Source organism: Palaemon carinicauda, chromosome 40 (genome assembly GCF_036898095.1).
Source record: "Palaemon carinicauda isolate YSFRI2023 chromosome 40, ASM3689809v2, whole genome shotgun sequence".
NCBI lineage: Eukaryota > Metazoa > Arthropoda > Malacostraca > Decapoda > Palaemonidae > Palaemon > Palaemon carinicauda.
The window spans coordinates 48,713,307-48,730,063 of record NC_090764.1 but is presented as its reverse complement, the minus strand read 5'-3'; the positions used below and the strand labels follow the sequence as shown (position 1 = coordinate 48,730,063).

At 36.3% G+C, this 16,757-nt stretch overlaps 1 protein-coding gene across 2 annotated transcripts in view; it reads right to left on the bottom strand.

Annotated features, from left to right (window-relative positions):
* Positions 1–544: 544 nt before the first annotated feature.
* Positions 545–16,757, bottom strand: part of LOC137631762 (uncharacterized) — a 334,578-nt gene continuing 318,365 nt past the window's right edge. For both annotated transcript variants that reach the window (XM_068363705.1, XM_068363704.1), the window contains exon 12: positions 545–955. In XM_068363705.1, the coding sequence (XP_068219806.1) occupies positions 600–955 (356 nt within the window). In that variant the 3' untranslated portion in view covers positions 545–599. The remainder of the gene's footprint in view (positions 956–16,757) is intronic.

Below are 16,757 nucleotides of genomic sequence, written 5' to 3'. Positions count from 1 at the left end.
TTACTTTCTCTGTTCATAGCAGGTGGGTGGCTCTAGTGTTCCTCGCCATATTGGGAAATTCTACAGTGCCCTACCTATGCTTGGATTTATTAAGTTCACAAAAAAATTTAAACAGACTTTTGGATAAAGACAGGAAACTTATTCTTATTCGCCATTCCATTCTAATAAATATACAATCTCCCTAATCTAAGATAATAATAACAATAATAATAATAATAATAATAATAATAATAATAATAATAATAATACCTGTAATAATAATATAATAATTACAACAATAAGAATACCTGTAATAATAATAATAAAAATAATATAATAATAATAATCATTATTTAAATAATGCTTTCACTTTATTCATGTCAAAAACACAAATCTTGTGACTTAGTCTTCATAACAATTCCTTCCCAGCTCTCAGCATTTCTCGAACCTTTTTATTTAAACACTGATATTTACAATTTTCTTGGGAAAAATATCTGAAAATCTATTATTTTACAAAATATCATTATGAAGATGGAAATAAAACAAAACATTGACTTGGGTTAATTCTTTTTAATCTTAAAACAAATACTAATAGAAAAATGGCAGTACTGTACATATTTTCATGTGGTTATTTCAGAAAAATATAGGGCACCACATTTCTTTAGGAAAATGCTAGAGGACATGTCACCATTTTGATAAGTATCCCATAAATTGAAAATTTGACCTCTAATGCCCGTTACCTCTTTTTTGTGGTGTTTTTTTAGTTTGTCTTCAGTCACACACTTAGCATCCAAAGGTATACTCTCCGATTCCTTAAGTAGTAACCATACTATATTATAAAATATAGGGTTAACTTCATTAAGCTGTAGATTCAAACGATGACACCATCCTTCAACATCTTTAGAAGTTCTTACTGGACGCATGAAATTTGTCCAAGACGACACTGGCCATAGAGAACTTGAAATCCATGTGTTCCCTGCAGTGATGTCAGACACGAAATCAACTGGGGTGATTAAAATCTTATTTGATAAGCCCTATCAATAACTAGAAAGAAAAATGAACTCTTCCAAGAAAAAGCGACGTCAATGATCTAGATGTCAGGATGCCACAAAACTCCAAATCAATCAATCAATCCAAGCAAAAAAAAAAAAAAAAAAAAAAACTATTATACAGTGTAAATTAGTTCCTGAAGAAATGCAATTAAATGCAAAGTCATTTGTAGTGGCTGAATCCCTCAATAGAGCATTATAATGACTTTGAAAACAGGTTAAAGCTGGAAGGCAATGAATCAAGATCATCTTAGAAATATCTTCATTACTCCACATTTTAATGAACCAAGATCCTACTATTTAGCATGGTCTAACTATTCTTTTATAGGCTTAATATCACCATAATTGGAGAGTTAAAGTGAAACATATTTGAATCCAATGTTAAAAAAGAAATTAAAGTCTCTTAATCTAAAAGCAGTAGATTTCAATTCTTCACAACTTGGCATAATCAAAACACTATACTACCCTTACAGTTGACTGAAATCAGACATTATTGTCGTATGAGATATGACCTAGAATTCTAAAAACTTTGAAATCTTATCTACATATCAACCTAATGAAATTTCCATGTAAAATCTGCTATAAAAGTTAAATGACGGAGTCTAGTGTCAGCACACACTGAATCCTTTGCTCATTTACATATAAATCTGGGTTTGAATGGACTACCCTTTCTCAATGAAAATGGATCAATATAATTTTAGTGACTAAAATCTAGTACTCCCCTTTCTCCCCTCTATACCATCTTCTATACGAAAAGATAAGTATTACATATATAATATAAGAGATGGATTAAAAATGATAGTGGCCAATGGCTCTATATAAAATGTGATTAATAAATAAAAAAAATTACATTGTACAGTACTTATACAGCAATGTATTATAGAAGGCAAATAGACTCTTGAGATTTACGCTTTACTTTATTTCGCTTATACAAAATAGCATTTCTGATCACCGAAAACTTGAATTTGTCAGAATAATGCTGGTACCTGTATGAAACCTCCTGGTTTTGAGAATCCACAGAAGAGATATGGTCTTATCTAGATGATTAATAATGGTTTGCTACTTCAAAATTGTTTACAAAATATATTGAACATAAAATATTCTTCCGTTCTTCTCCATTATAGAAATATGATATTGCATAGGCACAAAACATGAGCAAAAAATCCAGTGCTTGATTAAAGTACTTTTTGATATGCCATCAATATTGCGGTTAGAAACTAATCCCAATACTTCAAGTCTTTCTTAGAATGTCTTCTTCAGGATGGAATTCAGTAACCAATCGATCTTCACACAGGGTCCACTGCATTCTGGCTATTAGGTGCTGTGAACAGTTGCTTAATGCTGAGCATTTCCACACGGAATTTTGCCATGTTGGAATATAAAAGTATTGCTTCTGCTACTTAATGGGTTGCTATCTTCAATAGTACCACTACTTCTAGATAACTCATACACAAACCTCCCACTGTCAGATTATGCCTACTGCCCTTTTTCAGCACTGGAGATATAGGTCCAATCAAAGCCACTGCTACTCCCTTGAATGGGTCTTCTATCAATGAAATCTCTCTAAATGCTACTTCACTGGTATGAATCACAATGCAGTCTTGATAGAATTCAGAGGATCTGGAGAATCTAACGATATCTGGAACTACCATCTAAAGTAAATTACCAGTTATCAACTCCTGTCTGATTCGCTCCTAGATGAACACCAACGATGGACTCCTGGGCTAACTTAAATCAGCTGATTTCGGCAGACCGCAGGCATTCCTAGCCCCAAAACCTTGCAAAACATGATGTAGCATCCCATACATGGCATTTAATCTAAACGTTCCTTCACTCTGGGTTCTGTAGTCTATATCAGTTCTGGCTCTCTTCCACAGCTTAACAAAACTGGAATCTTTCTGCTGGAGTTCCTTTAATTGCATTGCTCCTACATGCAGAGCTCTCAAAGCTACTGTCAGTGGCTTAATAGTGAATCTCTCTCACTTTAATCTGGTTCTCATCATGACTTCTGCTGTCTTGGTGTCAGCTTTCTTGAAATCTGTCCCTGTTCCCATCTCCTATGGTTGATTCTTTTGGTTATCTTTTCCCTCACCCTATATACATCAACATTATTATTATTATCATTATTATTATCAATATTATTATTATTATTATTATTACTTGCTAAGCAAGCTACAACCCTAGTTGGAAAAGCAGGATGCTATAAGCCCAGGGGCTCCAACAGGGAAAATAGCCCAGTGAAAAAATGAAATAAAGAAATAATTAAACTACTAGAGAAGTAATGAACAATTAAAATAATCTATGAACAGTAGCAACATTAAAATAAATCTTTCCTATATAAACTATAAAAACTTTAAAATAAAACAAGAAGAGAAATAAGATAGAATAATGTGCCTGAGTGTACCCTTAGGTAAGAGAACCCTATGCCAAGACAGTGGAAGGCCATGGTACAAAGGCTATGGCACTACCCAAGACTAGAGAACTATGGTTTAATTTTGGATATCCTCCTAGAAGAGCTGCTTACCATAGCTAAATTTTCTTTTACCCTTGCCAAGAGGAAAGTAACCCCTAAACAACTACAGTGCTCTCAGTTTCATTAATATCTTATAGCACTACTCGTGTATCCAGTGGATGGCTTTGTTATTTGCATCCTGTAGATCTACACCAGAACAGGCAAGTCCCGGTGGGCAGCAACAGAGGATGTAGTTCATAGTACGGGGCGATTCACCACAGGAGCAATCAGCATTGGTGACATATCCCTACTTCTGAAATCTATTGCCTGTTTTTCTGACCTTGGATCTTCCTCAGTTTTATTAAAGATTTTACACTATATATAGGAGACATTTATTATTGTTACTTTTCTTAGATTTGTTTTTTAATTTTTCGTTGTTTCCTTTTTTGCTCACGGGGCTATTTTTCCTGTTGGAACCCCTGGGCTTATGGCATCCTGCTTTTCCAACTAGGGTTGTAGCTTAGCAAGTAATAATAATAATAATACTCTGCAAGATAGGTGTTCGCTAGGGTCAGGTAGTGCTTCATTGGTTGAATTACAGTAACTTTCCCTACACATTTCTATCTGTAGGCAGCGTGGTTTATATGTTGAGTACCCTCCACGGCCATGAGGCTTTTTCTTGATTTTAGTCACCGTCTTGTTTCCTGATGTCCATGAAGTGGATGCCTTGGAGCATTCATCTGTTTGACCCTTTCCTTTTTGGTAATAGCATCTCATCGAATTTGTGGTGGTGCAATACTGGCCAGTCTATATAGAGATGATAGAGGTGTTGCCTTAAGTGTGCCCATGATTATTCGACAAGCTCTATTAAGCTCTGGATTCACTTTCTTTGCATGACATGATCTTTTCCACACTGGTTATCAATATTCTAGAGTAGAATAGCAGACTTCTAGAGCTGTTTACTTGAGTATTTTTGGATCTGCTCCCAGCTGGTGTTGGCTATTTTGCTAAGCAGTTTGCTTCTTGTTGATAGATTTATTTTTCATTAGTTTGTTTAATCTATTTTTCATTAGTTTGTTTATGTGTATTTTAAAGCTTAAGAGTTCTGTCAAGAGTAACACCTAGATATACTGGAAGTGGGTGGGTATATAATTCTTTTTTTCCATTAGGATCTTTAGTTTCCGGTTACCTTGGTGACTGTTAAGGTGGAATACCCACCAACGTTTTGCCTGGGATTGCATTGAAGTGCCATTTTTATAGTATGCTGAGAGAGATGATAAAGCTCTTGATAGTCTCTCTTCTATTTCTTCAAAGGATCGTGACCGTGTGGCAATGCATAGGTTGCCTGCGTATATGAATATTTGTATATCCTAAAACTCTGGTTGGTCAATTGTATAAATATTAAACAAAATGGGAGCCATGATCAGAGCCCTGCGGGAGACTGCTCTTCTGGGTACATGTGGAAGATAAGTGAAGAAAACTTAATAGAATATTAGGCTTAAAATGCACAAAAAAGAAGAAATTACCCCTGTTAGAATAAGCAGTGGGTAAAGATATTGGGCAGCAAGACTAAGCAAGAAATGAAATTGGAAATAAGGTGGAAATAATCTTGAAAAAGTGGGAAATTGAGATGGCCCATTAGATGACCATAAGGACTCCTATATCAATTAAAAATCATAGAAAAAGGAACACCCTACCTAACCTCCTTTGTTATCTAAGATAAGTGGGGTATGATCATAGATAAACAGCTTAGTACTGTCTTTAACGCTAAGAAATTTGTAATTGGAGTTTTACATACATAAAAAACTGAATTTTTTTTTTATGGACGACTTTCAAAATGAGGTCTTCCCCTTATGGTTTCTTGGTCTGCAATTAGTTGCATATGATCACAACCTAGCATGTGATATTCTATTACTCTACTTGCATTGAAGCCTTGTGGACCTTTATATTAAATTTCTTTTTCATAACTGTTGCCTCATTATTTACATCTAGATGATCATCCACCTAGACTACAGGTGCTCTTAGTAGCTAACCATTCACTAGATTAATCCTCTTCTACAACTGGTAAAACTATAGCCCTCAAGAGAGTCTTAGTTCTATCTGCTGGAGAAGGGGAAGATTGCATGGGGAAATGAGATGTATGTTTCAAGGGAGGTTAATTTCTTCAGAAGCAATTCATTTTCTGAACATGACTTTTTTTTTTTTTTACATGGAGGATGTCAAGTAAGCCTACTAGGCAATCATAAATCCTAATAAACTTGATTTGGGTAGAGTCTTCTGTTTTACTTCCATATTTTGCCATGTTTTGCTTTAAATTTTATAGCCAGCGAGCATTTCAATCAGTAATATGCTCTTTGTTAGATTTGCTAAGGTCTTCATCAAATTGATAGTGTGGCCAAACCCTAAAATTCTGTGTACGGTCATTGAATTTACACATTTGACATCAAAAGTGCAGACTACATAGTTAAGTTTAGAGCAAAAACTGGAGAGGTTCCTCATTATCAACACATTCAGTCTGTTTCTTCTTTAATTGCACCAAAAAGTGGCCTGAGAAAGTCCTTTAAGATTTTCTGGTGATCAACCTATTCTGATGAAATGTTTTAATTCTTTCATTCTACCATGTTTGAAGTATTGTTTTCCTGTCTGTTGTTCAGCTGATGACTCTCAACTTAATTTGTTAGATAAATACTTGAGGTTTATTAAATTTTTTGTTCTTGATCTAAATATTAATTTCTGGCATTATCATTCAATTAGTTGTTTATGCATGTAGCATAAGAATCCTCATAATTCTGACTATCCTTTGCAATCAGATTTTCCAAGAATGTATCATCCTGTATGTGTAATAGTTAGTTATTACATGCTTAAAACACATGACATAATATGTCATTGTGGAAGAAGAAGCTAGCGTGAGATTTGCTGTAGTCAGACAAAATCATAACAGGATGCATTTTGCATCTCTCAGCAATGTAACATTTTTTTGAAGCATAAACACAAATGCATACCGTGTGAAAGATTGTGTCGCCACCGGATACAGGTGTCTTCCTAGACTAATGTAAAGTTTACATATTGTGTTTAAATGCTGAGATAACTAAATATACGATATCTGTGATATCGATATTTTAGGCAGTTCTTATCTATACTTCACCTGAATTGGTCATCCGACCAAACCAGCTATACTCCTGTGATGGAGATGTTAACACTGTTGTTTTTAGAGAATAAACCATTTTAAAGTTAACATGCTTGACTTTATTTCAAGACTCAACATCTCAAACAACACATACTCAATGTGTGTTAATAACAGTAGCACACTAATAAATGGTGGCAGCGATAAAACTCTAAGAATCAGAGAAAGATCTTCAAGAAATCAACAATAAGACTCTAAGAATTAGAGGAAGATCTTCAAGAAATCAACAATAAAGCTGTAAAAACCAGAGAAAGATCTTCAAGAAATCAACAGTAATGAATCTACAATTTTGACTAAGTATCATAGTCCATCGAAGAATAAAACATTTAATGAATGTTATACATACAAACTGATGAACTGGATCTTCAATCAACATCCTAGGAAACCCAAGGACTGACGTTCAACGCTTAAAAAACATATCCAGGAAGCACTACATTCAACGGAAATTGGACCGAAACATTCACCCAAACATCAAGAGAGAGAGAGGAAATCGGACCGAAACATTCACCCAAACATCAAGAGAGAGAGAGGATATGACGACATCACACAGAACCATATAAAGCTAAGTACAATTTTCTTATTCATTTCAGTTTGGGCAGTGAAGTGTAGTTATCACGAGTCGTTAGTCGATTATTACCGGGGTGAGTGGTTTGCTAATCTTTTATTTTCCTTTCATTAAAGGAAACTGTGTTCAACTCCGAATTCTCATCTAGAATTTTTTCTCTCTTTGTGCTAATTCCGTTTTCTTTCAGAAATTCTCGGGAAATATCTTTGTGTTCCGTTTTCTTTCAGAAATTCTCGGGAAATATCTTTGTGTTCTGTTTTCTTTCAGAAATTCTTGGGAAATGTCTTGGGATTAGTAGCATTGGTTTGGGGAATTTTGTTATAATCTTTATCATTCAGTGCTTATGCATTTACGCAGTGGACGTCTGTATTCATATAGATATTTTGATAGAATTGCAAGGGGTCAAAGAGATAGAAAAAGAAATACAGTAGTCATGACGCCCCCTGTGAGCCCCATCCCTGGACCTAGTGGCGTAGGACAGATTAATCCTCTCCCGATTGTGACGCTTGTAAATGCCAGGTCTGCACTCCTTCCTTTTCAGGGTCGGGTTAATGGGTTCTTGCCTCAAAATGTGGAGTCATGGATTTCATCCGTCGATGCCCATTTAAATGCCAAAAAAATGGTAGAACCTTTTGTACAATTACAAGAAGCTAAAGGTTTTATAGATTTTTCCAAGGGGGATGCGAGTGCGTATTTAAGAGGTGTTTCATTTCAAGAAGCAGTTACCTGGGATGATTTCAAAGTTAGGTTACGCGTGGTCTATGGGGGTGAAGAAGCCTTGGATGTAGTATTAACGTTAAGAAATACACTTAATCAAGCCACTATGAATCGGCTTAATGTTATTGAGAGAGCAGCTCTCATAGCTGATAGGCTTAATGAATATCAAGATATTTTAGGTAATTCCACTTGGGTTACTAGAGATAACATCTCCGTGAAAGATTTTTTATGATTAATGTATTTAACTTGCATGACACTTATGTTGCCTGAAGCTTTAGTGCGGTGTTTTGATAAAAAGTTAACGCCTGCAAGTACGGAATTGGATGTATATAAACAGATAAAGAAACATATGTCAAAGTGTCCTGACCTTGATCCCGTGTTAACTCAAGTTTTTGCAAAGAATGAAACAAAGCCACAACCAATAAATGTAGTTAATAATAGTCAAGTTGCGGGAATGACGTGTTATAATTGCAAACGTCAAGGTCACTTGATCGCGGACTGCAGAACGAAATTCTGTTCGATACATAATAGTTCGACTCATTCATATAGTCAGTGCTATTCGCGTAAGACACAACAGAATCCTAGAAATACACAGTCAATTCCACAGTCAGTTCCATATGGAAATAAAAAGAAAAATCCTCATTTTAACAACAAGAAGAAACAGCCAAACGTCAATGTAGTTCAGAATCCGAAACAATCAAACACTTCTTCGAATAACGCTGAGCCTGGGTCGTCAAACCAGACCTCGCAAGGTCAGACTAATTTTCAGAATGTGCAGAGCAAAGCAAATACCACATAATTAACTCCAGTGGGGAAGAGAGTGATGTTGGGTCAAGGTCATTCATGTCAACATCAATAGTATTGAATAATCAATTTAATGTTTTATCAGATCATTGTGAGGCAATAGATTTTCCTATGAAACACAGCCGAATTTAGTAAAACAGTGCATGCTCCCGTAGATTTTCAACGAATTCATACAATAATAAGCCAAAATGAGTTACGACCAACATTATATGCTGTAAATTTAGAACACAAATCCTTTACGTTATTTTTTGACTCTGGTAGTCCACGTAATATCATGGATTTGAGGACACATCATTTGTTGTTTTCGAACTTTCTGATAGAAAAATCCGGAGTAAGACTCTCGGGTATAGGAAATAATGAATTAAATATCATAGGCATAACTCATGTTCAATTCAAAGTCGGGAAACGCACGTTTGCCGATACATTTGTTGTTGTACAAAACATTGATATGTATCCAGCTGTAATTATAGGATACCCATCTATGGGAAATCAAAACATTATCTTAGCCCCTGCCAAGCACAGCGTGTATATCTAAGGAAAATTCTATAAGTCTTCTAATACCTTAAAATCAGTTTTGGATAAAAGGGAGACGACAAGTGTAACCGTAACGTACGTTGAAGAACCAATAACTTGTCTCACTAATAAAGAAATAATATACGCGACCCAGCAGAATTCTCGTTCACCCGTAATATCATCTTGCACGCAATCTATCGAGCCAAAGGTACCTTCGAATTTAATAGTGCAAATAAAGAAAACATTACCGGGATCTGAAATATTAATCCTTTCCGACACTTTGAAAACTAACGGATTGTCTGTCACACAAGCTATTTATACAGTAGGCTCACATCAACAATGTAATATTGAAGTCTGTAATCATTTAAATAACACTTTAGTAATTCACAAAAATCAACATATCTTGGATGTAGAAGTTTATAAACATCGTATTCTTACCGTTGCTGAAATCAATCACGCTCAATCAGTTGTGGATGAATCCCTTTTGCAATCTATTAAAAATAAAATCAATAAAGACACTCAAGACGAAGAAATTCAGCAGAAAATTTTTGGACTTTTAACTAAATATCATGATGTTTTTTCCACTACGGATGGATCCTTAGGAAAAACAGATATGATCGAGCATCAAATAAGGTTAAAGGACAAGCAGAAAATTATCTATGTACCCTCGTACAGACTCCCTATGAAATTCCAGAATGAAATAAATGATGAAGTAGGTAAAATGCTAGAAGGAGTCATTAGGAAATCAAACAGCCCTTATAATTTTCCATTAATAGTTGTACCGAAAAAAGATCGAACATGGCGTATCTGCGCAGACTTCCGTCGTCTAAACGAGGAGACGGTCCCTGATCGATTCCCAGTGCCATGTACTGACGATATTTTGTATTTGTTAGGTCAGAATAAATATTTTACCAGTTTGGACTTACTTAAAGGCTTTCACCAGATATCATTAGAAGAAGATAGTATCTCATACACAACCTTCAGCACAGCCAGGGGACATTATGAATTTTTACGGATGCCTTTTGGTTTACGTTGTGCTCCCATAACATTTACAAGAATGATTAACATAGTGTTTGGAGACTTGTTAGGGGATATATTGCATGCCTATATGGACGATCTTGTAATCTTTTCCAACACTTTAGAAGAACATCTACGTAAGTTAGAACTAGTACTACAGAGATTAAGACAACATAACTTAAGGGTAAAGATTAGTAAGTGTGAATTTTTCAAAACAGAATTAATATATTTGGGTTTCATGGTGTCAAGCCAAGGTCTTAAAGTAGTCCATGATAAGGTGTCGGCTATACGTAATTTTCCCATACCTACTAATGTCAAGGGAATACAGCAATTTCTGGGTTGTAGTGGATATTACAGGCGTTTTATACGCAACTATTCAATAATAGCCGCTCCTTTAACTGATCTTACGAAGAAGGGTGTAGATTTCATATGGTCTGAGCATCATCAACAGGCATTTAATACCTTGAAAGATGAACTGTGTAGTTCTCCTATCTTAAAATTTCCTGACTTCGATAAGGAATTCTTCATTGCAACAGACGCCTCAGACTTAGGAGTAGGAGGGGTATTGCTTCAGCAATATGATAAAAAATTTTTGCCGATAGCTTTTTATTCTCGAAAACTGAGAACTTCCGAAAGTAAGTATACAGTAATAGACAAGGAAGGGCTAGCTATTGTTAATTCACTAGTGCATTTTAAGTTCATAATATACGGTTCTTACTGACCATAAACCACTAACCGAGTTCTTTAAAGGCTTCAACCACAGCCCTAAACGAACTCGGTGGCATTTGATCATTCAAGACTTTGGCGCGAGAATCGGGTATTTACCTGGGAAAGCAAATATCATTGCGGATGCGTTATCACGCAACCCCGTGTCATCTTGTACGGAGCCTTTAGCTGAATTAATAGATATATCAACATCCATGCCTATTGTTAAAACGGTATCTGAACAAGAAGATTTAGGCTGGAGTGCTGAATTATTACAGACTGAGCAAAGAAAAGATCAGAAAATAGTAACAATTATAAATGCTTTGAAAGGCAATCATAAGGAAAAGGGATATATAAAGTATAAGCAGCAGAATTATATAATCAAAGATAATATTCTGTGTAGGACCGTGACAAGGAAAACCCGCAATACACCACATGTAACTAACGACCAGGTACTGGTACCAATCTCACTTATTTCTACTGTCCTGAATTGGTTGCATGCAAATCCATTACATGGACACCCGGGGTTCTCATTAATGTCACAGAAAGCCAAATCACTGTTTTATTGGCATACAATGCTTACAGATATAAAAAAACGCATAGCTAATTGTCGCACATGTCAGGAAAACAAAGGGCATACGAAAACACCTGTCAGCCTAGGGGCTTATCCCGTGCCCAATCAACCCTTTGAAAGAATACATTTAGATTTTTTAACAGGATTTTACGAGTCAGACAGAGGAAATAAGCACCTCTTAGTAATTGTAGATGCTTTAACTCGATATACAGAACTAATAGCGCTTAAAACTAAAACTGCGATTGAATGCGCTAGGAAGTTTTACGAGTGTTACATTTGTAAACATGGAATTCCACACATGATAATCTCACTCGGGTGGAGAATTTAATAATCACTTTCTTACCTCATTGTGTGAATTCCTTAGCATAAAGAAAATAAATACCATGATATATCACCCAGAGTCGAATGGGCTAGTGGAAAGAGCAAATAGGAAGGTTTTGAATATATTAAGAGTAACACTAGGGGGATCAGACCCCAACTGGGATATTGCAATATCTGCGGTATTGAGTACTCTGAATCATTCATATCATATATCAATTAAAATGTCACCGCATGAAGCATTGTATGGTACCCCAGTTAGAACGCCTTTCCATGTATTAACGGCTACAACTAATCTATCAAATCCTTTAAAAGAATGTATAAATGCAAGCAAAAGTCGATATGATATCCTTCGAAAGAATTTAGAAGAATCACAAATCATAATGAAAAGGAATCATGATAAAATAGCGAAACCAACTAAAACATATACCGTGGGTGATAATGTATACATACAGGTAAATGTACGTAAAGGACTCAATTATAAACTAACACCTAAGTTTGAAGGCCCATTTAACATTTTGGAAACATTAACGGCCAATAGGTTTAGAGTTCAAAACGTATCCCAACCCACGGATGAGAGAATAGTACCATTGGCTCACATAAGAAATTAAAAAAAAAAAAAAAAGAGGGAAAGAAGTGAGGGAAAGATTTTTATTTGTATGTTAAAAGTTTTCTTCTTAATACAGGAGTAATTACATACAGTGAACCCTCGTTTATCGCGGTAGATAGGTTCCAGACGCAGCCGCGATAGGTGAAAATCCGCAAAGTAGTGACACCATATTTACCTATTTATTCAACATGTATATTCAGACTTTTAAAACCTTCCCTTGTACGTAGTACTGTTAACAAACTACCCTTTAATGTACAGAACACTTAATGCATGTACTACAGTACCCTAAACTAAAACAGGCACAAATATTAAAGGTGATTTTATATCATGCATTTCCTAAACATGCTAAAAAGCACGATAAAAAATGGCAACCAATGTTTTGTTTACATTTATCTCTGATCCTAATGAAGAAACAAACTAGAGGTAGAGCTTTGCTTATTACCCAGACATATTTCCCATACTTTTCCCTTAGAACTACATCACATATTCCTACTTTATATATATATATATATATATATATATATATATATATATATATATATATATATATATATATATATATATATGTATATATATATATATATATATATATATATATATATATATATATATATATATATGTGTGTGTGTGTGTGTGTATATATATATATATTTATATGTATACACATACATACCTACATATATACATAAATACATGCATACATACATATATATATATATATATATATATATATATATATATATATATATTACTGTATATATATGGGTTATGGAAAAAATCCGCGAAGTGGTGAATCCGTGATGGTCGAACCGCGAAGTAGCGAGGGTTCACTGTATACAGTGGAACCTCTACATCCGAAGTAAAATTCGAGCAAATTTTTGACTCTACACCCGAATTTTATTTCGACACACGAAGTAAGCAATTTTCGTCGTACCGGTTGTATCCGAATTTTTTCGACACGCGAAGTACAATTCGAACACGTTCCGACTCTACACCCGAATGTTTTTTTCGACACCCGAAGTAAACAATACTCGTACGCGTAGTCGGTGCTCATAGCGCCTGAAGTGTTTTTTATTTCCGCCGATAGAAGGCAGCACATCGACCTCGGAGGGACGCTCAATTAGCGCGGCTTGGGTCAGTCCTCTGTTCTCGTCGGCTTCTTGCGGTTGTGCTCTGTGCGTTCTGATATTAACTGCGTTTTAATGGTGATTTTTTACGTGCATCCTTTAACGGTAATTTACGTAAAGTATGGGTCCTAAAAGGCTTAGTTTTGCCAGTGGTAGTGGTAGTGGTGAGAAAAGGAAGAAGGAAATGCTTTCTATAGAAATTAAGCAGGAAATTATTGAAAAACATGAGCGTGGCATCCGCGTGAGTGAACTTGCTAAACAATATGGCCGTAATATGTCGACGATCTCGACAATCCTTAAACAGAAGGAAGCTATTAAAGCAGTGAAACCTTCTAAGGGGATCACTATAATTTCCAAACGCCGTACCCCTATCATAGAAGAGATGGAACGACTTCTACTAGTGTGGATTAAGGATAGAGAGATCGTTGGCGACACCATCACCGAGACCGTTATCTGCGAGAAGGCGCACGCCATCTTTACAGACTTGAAGGAGGAGAGCTCTGGGGGTGATGCTGGGGAGAGTTCAACCGAGCCTTCCTCAGATGATTTCAAGGCATCTCGTGGCTGGTTCGAGAAATTTAAGAAACGGTCCGGGATTCATTCAGTTGTTCGCCCCGGAGAGGCTGCTAGTGCGGACACAAAGGCTGCAGCTGACTTTGTTAAGAACTTCGAAAAGATCGTGCAGGAAGAAGGCTACGTAGAGCAGCAGGTGTTTAATTGTGATGAAACCGGGCTGTTTTGGAAGAAGATGCCGAGTCGAACCTACATCACTGCCGAAGAGAAGAAATTGCCTGGGCATAAGCCAATGAAGGATCGGTTGACTCTTGCCCTATGTGCCAACGCTAGCGGGGACTTTAAAGTCAAGCCCTTACTGGTTTACCATTCAGAGAACCCTAGGGCCTTTAAAGCACACAACGTCGATAAGGATCAGCTTCATGTTTTCTGGCGATCCAACTCGAAGGCCTGGGTCACTAGGCAATTCTTTGTGCAATGGGTAAACCAAGTTTTCGGCCCTTCTGTGAAGAAGTATCTTCATGAACAGAAATTGCCTTTAAAGTGCCTGCTATGCCTTGACAATGCACCCGCTCACCCCCCCCCCCCGGACTTGAAGATGATATCTTCGATGAATTCAAGTTCATAAAGGTGCTGTATCTTCCACCGAATACCACCTCTATCCTCCAGCCCATGGACCAGCAAGTCATCTCTAATTTTAAGAAGCTGTACACTAAGCACTTATTTAAGCAGTGCTTTAATGTCACGCAAAGCACCAACTTAACTTTGCGTGAATTTTGGAGGGGCCACTTCAACATCGTGCACTGCTTGAAGATCATAGATCAGGCTTGGGTGGGATTAACTCGACGGACCCTCAATTCTGCCTGGAAGAAGCTGTGGCCTGATGCAGTTTCTCCCCGAGATTTCGAGGGTTTTGACCCCGAACCTGATCCCGTGGTCGGTGCAGCGGAAGCCGTAGAGGAAATCGTCTCCCTTGCCAAGTCCATGGGTCTGGAGGTCAACGCAGATGACGTTACGGAACTCGTCGCCGAACATCACGACGAACTGACGACGGATGAGCTCAAGGAACTACATGCTATGTCGGAGCACATGAGTGATGACGAGGAAGAGAGCGAGGAGGTAGAACATGTGTTAGGTTCAGCGCAAATAAAAGAGGTGTTAGGAAAATATCAAGACGTGGTCGACTTCATCGACAAATACCATCCAAAGAAATTGCAGGTTTGTCGTGTAGTTTCTCAATTCGATGATGTTTGCCTAACTCACTTTCGAAACATTCTGAAAAGCCATACCAAGCAATTATCTATCGATGCTTTCTTTAAAAAAACTGCGAAGCGAACTCGCGATGAAGAGGATGTAAGTGAACCGAAGAAAACGGCAAAGAGTGAAGCGGAAGAAAGTGAAACACAGAAAACGGAAAAGAGTGAAGCAAAAGAAATTCAGTCAATTTTAAATGTAAGTGATAGTGATTAAAATTACGTAATCATCAAAAAGAAAAAAAAAATGTAAAAAAAAAATATAAAATATAAAAATAAAAAAAAAATAAGCTAAGTTATGTTAAAGTTCACTTAGTGTAAGTTAGAATAAGTTACGGTAGTGTTACGTTTATCGTAGTTAACCTCTCTACCTCCTCGCCGTCCGTCCATCTCCTCTCTGCGTAGCGAAGACGAACAACACCTGCGTTGGAGTTTCTAAGGTAAAGTGACGCTAAAAACCCGTTTCTTATTTATCATTTTTTGCTAATTCTTCTTATTTACATGTCTATTCTTCTTATTTACATGTCTATTATTTAATTTAGTGTTCATTATTCTCATGGAAAAATTATGTGTAGTAGTTTATTAAGAAGTTATCATAGGTTTTTGGGCTCAACCACGGATTAATCCTATTTCAATGTATTCTTATGGGAAAATTCGTTTCGACATCCGAACATTTTCTACATCCGAAGTTGGTTCTGGAACGGATTAAATTCGTATGTAGAGGTTCCACTGTATTTTTCTCGTTACAGGTTTCCAAGATGAATTTTTTGTTGTTGGGAGTGATATTGTTCGCTCAGACATTTTTCTCGTGTGGGATGAGCTCTAAAACTAAAAGTATAGATTTTAAATATGGCACTATAGTTGAAAGACAAGAAGACGTTTTTATTATATCAAGCAACGTAGTTGTAGAAGTGCATATGCAAGCAATTTTTCTTCCAGAGAATGATGTCACTAGCTTAAAAAGCGCCATTTCAAGGTTTGCTGTCTCATTAGATGAGTTGCATAGAAGACATTTTCATTTGACTACAGAGAGGTCTCTTGGATCGACGCTAAAAGTTGCAGAGATGCTATCTGATGACTTGCAAAATAAGACTTACAAGACAGAATCTTTGGCTCTTGACCTTTTGATGTGGACTGTAGGATAACGAACATAAAGAAAGACGTCACCCGTTTGTTTTTGCTGCATTAAACATCTTTGGGTCTATTGCAAGTTTAGGTTTAGGAATTTCCAATAGTCTTAAGATTAGTAATCAAAACAAGAAAATTGAGTTCTTGACTCATGATGATGAATTGATTATGTCAGAACTAAGGAATCAGTTAGCATCAATCAATCAAATTATGGATTTAGTAAATGAACATTCAAGTAAGATCAGTCA